The following is a 9561-nucleotide window of genomic DNA, read 5'->3' as shown; positions in this document are numbered from 1 at the left end:
AGGGCGAAGTACGTGTGAGAGATATTTTGTAATCCGAAGGGCAATTCAAATATTTGCGGAGAACAAAAACGAGATAGGCTATCTGTCTCTTTGCAATAACAAAGAAAAGGGGAAAACCCCCAAGAAACTTGGGCAGCAAGCGGCCTCTGCTCTCTCTTCCCTTCTTCAAGGACAGGGAAGAGTCGTGAATTTCAATCTACGATACGACACCACCATATGTTATCACTCCTTCTAGTATCATGTCGTTTCGTTTCTTCTCTTTTTATTTCTGCACGAAATAATCTTTATCGACTCTTCCCTGATCCTTCTCTTCTCTCGTAATACCACCACCTGATTTTTCTTTTTAGGTTTTCTCCCAGTTTATTGTTCTCTCTCTCTCTCTCTCTCTCTCTCTCTCTCTCAGCTCCTTCGTTATCAAGGTAATTTTTTCTAGCTTCATTTCCTCGTTCTTAATACCATCACCTGATGTTGACACCATTTTTCAGCTACCAAAACGGTGTCGTTTTGGTCTCTATTAAAAATCATAGTTGGGGTTCACTTGCTTTGATTGTGCAGCCATCTAAAAAGCTGGGTGGAAATTTGCTTCTTATTTTCTTTTTAAATTGTTATTGTTTATTTTTGTAATCTAGAAGTTTGTCTTGTCTAGAAATGATTTCTTATTTTTAACGTACTGCTTTGAATAATTGTATCTAAAGCTTGAATTTTGTGATTCTGTAATCAATCGAAGTTAAATTTGTTTCATTTCCACTAATTTCCCCTTATTTACTTGACAAATCCTGTGTTTTTCTATTTAGCTTCTAGATTATGAATTTTATTTGGGGTTAGTTTCTTAACTAATCTCTGATTTCAAGTTTCTGACTTTGATTTTTGATTTGGTGTTGTAGAAGGATGCCATCTTTTCCTGCAACAGCTTTGGATAGGTTGTTAGAACCTGGAGCTTCAAAATTTGTCGACAAGTCAGTTCCTAGTTCGGACGACAACCATCCAGTTCCGAAACCGAAGCCTCCTCCACCAAAATCGAAGCCACCTTTACCCAAATCAAACCTAGAGAGGAGGAATAGTGCGTCGGTGGTAGAGAGGAAAGGTAATCGTCCTCAAATATCGCCTTCGCTGTATGCAACTCCGGAATCGACCCCACTCCCTGATTCGCCATCTTCATTTCCTCCTTCGCCTTATATAATTAATCATAAACGACGTGGGCCACGCCTTTTGAAGAGCTTTTCAGAGGATGATGTAACTTCTAGGAAGAAGGAATTGGAGAAAGATGAGGTGAATGGGAAAGTGGATAATGGAAAAAATGAGCTTGTTGATTCAAGTTATGGCCATTCAGTTACTTTTTTCATCCCTGGTTCTGTTGAAGGTGAGCTTTTGAATGTTGTCAATGGGAGTCCTAGCAAAGAGGATGTTGTAAATGGGAGTCCTAGTAAAGAGGATGCTGTAAATGGTGTCCATCATGATACTATCATCGCGGCGCATGTTAATGGAAAGATTGATGGGGAAATAGCAAGTCGTACTGTGCAACATGGGACTAGTAATACAAGGACGGACTTTACCTTGGAAAAGGATGTGTTGAAGCCAACTGAGCAGAATGGGGAACGAGATGTAGACGTTGATGATTTCTTTGATCCACAGGACTCAATGAGTTATACTAGTAACACCTATGTTGAAGACACCACCGCAGCTGAGTCTTCTATGGAGCTTACTGCAGCTATACCAGTGGGAGAGTTTTATGATGCTTGGGAAGGTACCTTGGGTGTTCATGTCGTACTCTATTCTTTCTGTCTGTTTTACTTTGGTAGATCATCTGGTTATTGGAAAAGTTATAGTGCGTTTCCCTCCTTTTGTTTTTTTCATGCATCATGCTGTTTGGCATCTTGCGTTTAATCTGCCATATTTAAGTAGTATCTCATAGCATGCTATGGTGCTGGGGGAGCCATTGCTCTTCTTACCTCTTCTATACTTTTTGTTGTGTTTTTTCTTTTGCTATATGCATGCTTCGTATTGTTTGTCATCACCTCTTTACTCTGGCATATTATTATTATTATTGAAGAACGCAAATTTTGGTTCTGCCTTATTTTTTGGCTGTTTACTCTTATGGATACAATATAAGCAGCTGTTTAAATTCAGGAATTCAAGCGTTATCATTTCCCATAACTATCTCTGTATTCTTTTAGTAAAATTAGTAGTGTAACAAATTTATGTGTACTAGTCATAACAGAATGCAGAAGCTCACTTTTGTTTATTACTATTGCTAGAACTATCATCTGAGAGTGGGCCACATCCATCTCCTTCTCCTCATCTCAGTGGAGCTGAATTGCGTGAAATGAGATTGAGTTTGTTGATGGAGATAGAGAAGCGGAAGCAAGCAGAGGAGGCTTTGACTAATATGCAAAACCAGTGGCAGAGAATCAGGCAAGAATTAGCTCTGGTAGGGTTATCCCTCCCTGCTTTTCCTGTTGATGTGCCAGAGAATGATCAGCCATCAGATTCTAATCCTGCAGAGGAGATTTGCCAGCAAATCTATCTTGCTCGGTTTGTATCAGAATCTATAGGAAGGGGAATTGCAAAAGCTGAGGCAGAGATAGAATTGAAAGCTCAGATTGAAGAAAAGAACTTTGAAATTACTCGATTGTGGGATCGACTTCATTATTATGAGGCTGTGAATCGAGAGATGTCTCAGAGGAACCAGGAAGTCATAGGTGAGATTTTTGTTAAATGTTTTAAGGTTTCTTTTGTCAGCGTTCTCATTATTTTTAACTTGGGGTGCTTGTGGAATCAAGAAAAACTATAGCTACGTTTCTAATTTCCTTAGTGTGTTGGTTCAAGCCAATGTTCTAAAACCATGTGAGTTATTGGACCCAAAGAAAAGAAACCTAAGATACTAGGTGTACTCCTAGAAGGATGGAACTGGTTTGGTAGTAATTGGCTTATAGCTACTAGGGATTGTTGAAACTGGTTATGAAATTCTTGCTCAGTTTGTTGATCTAGTCAACTAGAAAGCTTGAAACATTGTTGTCAACATTTAAGCAGTTCATATATTGCTGTCCTAGATTGACTGGCTAGTTATCTGTATGTTCTGTTGACCGGACCCAGTGACCTAACCAGTTTTCTGTAGTACAATTTGATTGGCAAGTTTGCTTTGCTTTGAAAACATTGGTCCTTTCCTTCTAAATGGGCAGAGTGAGGAGCTTTTGAACAAGAGCGAATTAAGAAAATTGTTGAGATTTCCTGTCGTAAGCATGCTCATCTCATAGCTTTTTAAGGTGTACTAGCTTTAATTGGAGCCCCATTCTATGTATTGCTAGATTATTGGTCTTGTAATATATGGCTTCTTATTTTGTAGAAATGGCACGGCGTAATAGGCAGGTAAGGAAAGGGAGGCGGAAGTGGATTTGGGGCTCAATTGCTGTTGCAATTACACTGGGCACAACAGCCTTGGCATGGTCATATCTCCCAGCAATGAGAGGATCTTCTTCTGCCAGTGATTCTCATGCGTCAGAGCATGATGATACAGCTAATTGATGAGCATCTGATCAATCAATAGACTCTGATGCCATGTCACAGGAGAATAAATAGGTTTTATAGGCCATCTTGTGAATATCAACCTCTTGCTTTTGTCCCTAGCAATTTTCCTGCCTGCATAGATTGCAGGGTTACCATCATAATAATTCATTACTGCCTTACTGGTGATCTGGGAGGTGATTAATTTGTCCTGGGTCATTGATCATCTGCAATCATATGTCTAGCCTTTTTGTGTTTTCAAGGCCTTGCTGATACCTGCATGAACACCATCAGGTCCATCCTAACATTTTCAACATTTTAGAAAGAGAGCTTTCTATCCGGGGAGGGCCAATAGTCTCATTGATTTTAGTTTGTTCTGTATTTAAGTTGTATCACTTGCAAGTCTCCGCAGCTATGAAACTAAGGTCAAGAGAATTGATATGTTGGAACGTGGTGATCCCTGACAGAAGGGTCTCAACCTAGGAGGAATTATTTTGGATGCTAATCTATACATTAATGTTATTAGCCCGGGGTGAGTTTCGATGTTCATTTGCATTATGCATAAATGTACTAAACTGGTGATAGAAAGGTATATGTTGTTACTGCCTTACAGCTTGTTGCTATCGAGCCATTGACCAAATAAAACATGGATTCATAGATTGTGAAATGAAATTGACACATGGTGATCCTGTCCATGTGCGGGGAGTACTGGTATATGTTGGATCACGTAGTTATTAAAAAAGGTTGTCGCTTTAAAGATTCAAAACATTATGTAAAACCACAATTAGTTGAGATCCTAGTAAAATAGATTGTAGAAACTATCAAATTTCATGTTACTAGCGATTCTACTGTTTCGGAATTTTGTGTTATCAGGCCATTTGGGCTAGTTTGGACTTATATGTTGATATTTTTTTTTTCTTCTACAGTTTTCTTGCAATCCGAACATGGTTCAAAGCTATAACTTGCATAATTTGATCTGACTTCAGTGTTTTGAAAGGCCGTAATCTGATTTCTCTTTGATAAAACTTTACTTGCTATAGAATGACTAGATATGCTTGCCTGCATAGAATGACATTTTTCTCTTGTTTAGTGTGGCCTACCCTTGTTCTGCAGGAGCACAATTTTAGTTCATAAAATTTAAGTTGAAGGGCTAAATCTTGTTTGACCCAAAACTATTGTTAATTTTGGGTAATTTAGCCCATTGTTTACACAGCAAGAACATTAAAAAAAAAAAAAAAATCATCCTAGGGTGTCGTGGGGCAAGGTAAGGAGAGAAGAGAGGAGGAAGGAAGAGATTAACTCTCTAGTTAATGTCCCATTTTTGGGCAGAATTGATTAACTCTCTGGTTTATGTCTCAATATTTGAGCCCAAACAAGGTCCGACAAATAAAATTCCAAAGCTTTATGGTTGTATGCAGTTTTTCTGTCATCTAAACGATTATTAAGAAACAACAATTAAACAAGGGTAGCATGCCTTCTTAATTCCTGCTAACTGCCGAGGCGTAAACACCAGAAGCAGCAGATTATCATGAATCGTGTGAAGGGTAGCAAGACATGACGGATAACAAAAAAGCTCTCGAGCAGGAGGATGACGACGATGGTGCTTGGGAGAGCGAGAGCTTGAAGGAGTAGAGTAGAGTGAGTTGGGCTTGTTTTTATTACCATTTCAACGATCACTTTTATGAGTTGTCTGACCATCATTTTAAGCGTGGAGAGGATCCCCTTTCTTCAGAGGGAACTCGGTCCAAAAACATCCCTAACAATGTATGCATATAAAAGATAGGCAATCAACGATGTAACTGGACCTGATCAGGCCTGTCTTGGCAATACCTTCCATGAAAATAAAGTGTTAAGAATCAAAATACAGACACTGAGAAGTTGCTCTCGTATAATACTGCTGTGTTTGACTTGATTACTCTCCTGGACGAAAACACTCATCTCTAAGAGAGGAGCCATTTCCACAGAACCTTACTGTGATTACACTCAAAACACAACAGCTTGTACTTCGGCACAAAACGTTTTCACACATGAAAGGCACGATCCTTTCAGTTTCCTATTCGCTTGCCTCCATTTCCACCCCGCCAATGATGCCTCCTAGCCCTAGCGGCTCTTGCCCTCTTCCACCTCTCCACGTTTCTCATCCTCAAAAAAATCTTTCGGATTTGATAAAGCTTGTGTGCCTGTTGAGATATCACATTTGCAGTTGAGGAAGGTTGCCCCAAGATTATCTCATAACCATCCCGGAAATTGTCCATTCCTTCAGTTAAAAGTTGCCAAAACAGGCCTCCAGCAGCTGCACCTCCTCTTTTAGCCGTTGAGTATATCTTGTAGTACACGGTATTGAACAATAGGTCTCTCTGGTACGTGCTGAAACCAGGGTATTTCCAAGATTTTCCAAATTCTGCAATAAGAATTGGTTTTCGAAGTATGTTTTGTGCATCTTGTATGTGGGTATCCAGCCAATTATTCAAGAAAGAAAGCTGGTTTTGATCATTAGAGCTGGAAAACCTGTTCAAGCATAGAAAACGTGTAAGATAAAAAAAAGATTCGGTGTGGCTAATTAAGGTGTGGTTACTTAATTTAGCCATTTTGGTGCGGCTACCGAGTTTTTAACCAGTATTGGCTCCACAAGGACTCAATATAAAGGTCATGGATCTCTTTCATAACGCTATATGATTCTCTTGAGTATAGCAAACGCTTAAGTTCTTATTAGGTTGTAGTTACCATTGATCAGGATATGCATGGACTGTTGCAAAATCAAGTCCAGGGATGCGGTTATTTGCTATGAAGTCTGTTCCTATCTTCAAACCAGGATTGAGACTGTTCCTCTGTGGTGTTGAAGGTCCATAAAATCCTTCTAACCCAGCTTCCAGCAAGTGATTTCTGTCAATTGACTTCACAAAGGAAGCCATTTCTGCTATCCAAGCCTATATCAACAAGTACAAAGACCAACAGTAAGCACGAATTTTGTGCATTTGTATACCATTCTAAATGAAATCAGTGAATTCATTAAGGCTTACTTTTAAAGCTCTGGCAACTCTAGAATTCATCAAGGCTTACCCCTACTAAGGTGGGGCTAAAAGTAAAAGGTCATTTACTGGTGATACCTAGACCTTTTTTTTGCCAAACGTTCACTAATCAAGGCGGACCCAGAAAATTGAGGTGCAAATAGAAACGCAATCAATGAAACTTGGTGGGGGCATGCTAAGGATCCATCAAGGCCAGTTGGAAGTAAACCAGAGCTAGAATGCCCTAGTTACTATAATAATGAAGCGTACAACTACAAGGTAGGGCTCTAGATTTACTGGTCGCGAAGAAAAAAAGAAAAGGCAACAAGAAGAGGTGAGGTCAATGAACCTGAATAGTCCTTCCAGAAGGATCTGATGTGCATCTAGGCTCATTCATAAGCTCCCATGCCATGATTGTTGGATCATCTTTGTAACGAATTCCAGTAAAGCTATTGTATCTATAAAGAACAGTCTGCAAAACAAAATGTAATCTAAGATAAGTTAATAACTGACTTTATACGCATCACGTCTCATAAACAGAAGAGATCCAGAAACGCGTCTTCATGACCAAGTTAATTCTCTTATGGAAACACCATTCAAACTTTAAGAAAAATCAGACAAAAATCCGGGCAAGTTTCCGATTCTTCAATCTATTATACAAATTTGTAGAAATTCATGCCACGAACGCCTACGAGGGAAAAAAGAGGAATCCATATGCATACAGATTCTATACACGATCAACATAAAAACAGAACGCATCTTAAAATCCGAGAAAGAAAAGTGAGTTTAGGGAGAAAGGACTCTGACCTTTATATGGTTCTTGTAGTAACCCTTGACAACGGGGTGCCTGAAGAAATCATCATCAGATGACAGATACTGCCCTCGACTTCTTGCCCAGTTTACGTACTGCTTCTTCCCTCCAAAGCTATCATAGTTGTTAGCAAAGCTCAGAATGAGCTTGATCCCATAACTTCTAGCCTCAGCTACAACAAAATCCAGCCCCTTTACAAATTGTAAAAGGAAAAACAGATGAAAATCGAAATAATTAAGCAAGATTGCGATTTTTGAAGATTTATAAGAACAAGCATAGCTAAAAAGAATTTAACTTTCAAGAGACCTTAAACATTTGTTCATTGTAGGATCCAGGGGAGTACTGTAGAGGTCTGTAACCACCATCACTAAAAGCCCAAGTTCTGGCCACAGTGAGACCATGGCTAGCTGCTTCACGAAATGCAGCTGAAACTTTTGGTCTCTGAGATGGATCAGAAGCTGTGTACATCAACCAGTAAGCGTTGAAGCCATTTGCATAGTAAGGGCTACCATTCAACAAGAAATGCACTCCTCTAGTTCTAATGAAACCATCTCCTGCTTCAACATGGAAATGAAAACATCCTTGATGGATCAAGACGACTAGTAAAAGAGCCAAAGCCAAAAGCGTCATCTGAAATTTTAAGGGTTTGCCGTTTAAAAGTTCAGAGAAGTTCTGTCTTTAAACACTTCAAGATCATCAAAAGACTACAAGCAACTGTCGATAGAGAAACAGACAAGGTTTTTTTTTTTTTTTTCAGCAACGTAAAACAGAATAAATAAGACGCAAATCAAGTGAATTCTGAATTTGCTTTAAAATATATTCTTATCAATTTTACGAGATGCAATATATTTTTTAAATTGTATATTAAATTTAGCTGAAATTTTATAAAGATATAAAAAAAAATATCGTTGTATAATTTTAGTTCAAATAAAATTTAGAAACATATTATTTTAGATAATTAAAATTATTAAATAAATCTTGTTAAATTTATCTTCGTGTACTATTTATAAAATACAGAGGGATTTTAACATGATAATTTTGTTATATTATTTTATCTTATTTATTTATTTAATATTAAAGTGGGGTTTCGGTACGAAGAACGAGAAAGAAAAACATGGAAATGAAAACGAGATCATCCTTAAAGCGTGTAAAGTGGAAAGAAATGGTGCAACGCTATGCAATAAATGACCATTTCTGCCCAACAACTAAATTGTTAATTTCATAACACCATCGTAGATCTAAGCTCCATCAATTCTGGTCTATCACAGCCACTTGATGCATTGCTTTCAAAAAGAAGGTCCCAAATTTCGTACTAGTTTAAATTCCTCTACTGCTGCTTCCATCTTTGTACTAGTTTAAATTCCTCTACTGCTGCTTCCATCTTTTCTTCCCTATAAAAAGCATTTGGTGTCTTTCCTTAAGTGTCGCTGGTTACTCCTTTAATCCCCATTTTATTGCATCTCTTAGGTAGTCACCTGTTTGCTTTTATTATGGGATGGTTTGCACCCAGCAAACCTGGTCCATGGTCGTGCATATTTGGTACAGTTAGCAATACCAACTACTTGATAAGTGTTTTCCATCTCCTCAAACTAAAAGCTGGCGATACAATTAATAGCCATTAAGCAGCAAAAAAGATCGCACCAGTATCCTTTCGCCGGGATTTCCTCTGGGGCTTAGCTTTGCCTGAAGAGCATGGCAGGCCTATCATTTACCTTCTACCATGCTCAGCAAAGAAAGAACCTCGTGTATGTAACTTTATGGAGTAGCTTCTGCAAGTCCTTTTTCAGAAATCTGGTGCTTTTGACGTCTCCATCTTGCCCATGTGAGCTGCAGGATCGCTTGCCCATGTGCATGGTCCTACTATTTTTGTCATTTTAGCCTTTAGAGGGTCATCACTCATTAAATGCCATGGTGATTTGCATGTGCCGATGCTCTCATTCCTACTTGTTCTCTCCTTCGCACTCTTCCATGTTTGTGGCTCCCATCAAGATATCAAACTCTGTCAATGATCTAAGTTCAAGAATATGGAATCGTCATGATAAGACAGACCCATCGGACCAAATCTCAGGCAAGAGGAATTGCAGCATAAAATAAAGAGAGAGAGCACCAGATGACAATTGAAGGGCAATCACTACATTGTTTATCAAATGACATCGTTCTATTAATTTTTGTGGTGTAATTTTGTCAGTTGGGAACCGGCAGATTAATTTGGATCTGAAGAGATTTGAGAGATCTTTCCTA

The 9561-nt window shown here is 38.6% G+C and overlaps 2 protein-coding genes across 3 annotated transcripts; one reads left to right on the top strand and one right to left on the bottom strand.

Annotated features, from left to right (window-relative positions):
• The first annotated feature begins 85 nt into the window (after nt 1–85).
• On the top strand, nt 86–4124 carry LOC105117680 (uncharacterized). 2 transcript variants are annotated; one of them, XM_011015421.1, is made up of 4 exons: nt 86–419; nt 885–1744; nt 2256–2699; nt 3344–4124. In XM_011015421.1, exons 2-4 carry the CDS (start codon nt 889–891, stop codon nt 3520–3522), a joined length of 1479 nt encoding a protein of 492 aa, XP_011013723.1. In that variant the 5' UTR covers nt 86–419; nt 885–888; the 3' UTR covers nt 3523–4124. The 2 variants fall into 2 exon arrangements, with proteins under 2 accessions (XP_011013723.1, XP_011013724.1); XM_011015422.1 differs by lacking the exon at nt 86–419 and having other exon boundaries at nt 599–1744.
• A 1166-nt stretch (nt 4125–5290) lies between these two features.
• On the bottom strand, nt 5291–8041 carry LOC105117679 (mannan endo-1,4-beta-mannosidase 7-like). Its single transcript, XM_011015420.1, has 5 exons — nt 7627–8041; nt 7317–7511; nt 6859–6981; nt 6226–6428; nt 5291–6009 (listed from the first exon to the last, which is right to left on the bottom strand). Exons 1-5 carry the CDS (start codon nt 7948–7950, stop codon nt 5547–5549), a joined length of 1308 nt encoding a protein of 435 aa, XP_011013722.1. The 5' UTR covers nt 7951–8041; the 3' UTR covers nt 5291–5546.
• Between the last annotated feature and the right edge of the window lie 1520 nt (nt 8042–9561).

Source organism: Populus euphratica, unplaced genomic scaffold (assembly GCF_000495115.2).
Source record: "Populus euphratica unplaced genomic scaffold, PopEup_1.0 scaffold1504.1, whole genome shotgun sequence".
NCBI lineage: Eukaryota > Viridiplantae > Streptophyta > Magnoliopsida > Malpighiales > Salicaceae > Populus > Populus euphratica.
Note: the sequence above shows the minus strand (reverse complement) of the source record. Positions and strands in the feature narration are given on the sequence as shown.

What these genes read in the sequence shown, in the direction of transcription:
- LOC105117680 (XM_011015421.1), top strand. Translation starts at nt 889, where the DNA reads ATGCCATCTTTTCCTGCAACAGCTTTGGATAGGTTGTTAGAACCTGGA. An exon ending in GTTTTATGATGCTTGGGAAG is followed by an intron (nt 1,745 to 2,255) that starts GTACCTTGGGTG and finishes TACTATTGCTAG; the next exon opens with AACTATCATCTGAGAGTGGG. An exon ending in GAGGAACCAGGAAGTCATAG is followed by an intron (nt 2,700 to 3,343) that starts GTGAGATTTTTG and finishes CTTATTTTGTAG; the next exon opens with AAATGGCACGGCGTAATAGG.
- LOC105117679 (XM_011015420.1), bottom strand. Translation starts at nt 7,950, where the DNA reads ATGACGCTTTTGGCTTTGGCTCTTTTACTAGTCGTCTTGATCCATCAA. An exon ending in ACTACAAGAACCATATAAAG is followed by an intron (nt 6,982 to 7,316) that starts GTCAGAGTCCTT and finishes TTTGTTTTGCAG; the next exon opens with ACTGTTCTTTATAGATACAA. An exon ending in CTTCTGGAAGGACTATTCAG is followed by an intron (nt 6,429 to 6,858) that starts GTTCATTGACCT and finishes TTGTTGATATAG; the next exon opens with GCTTGGATAGCAGAAATGGC.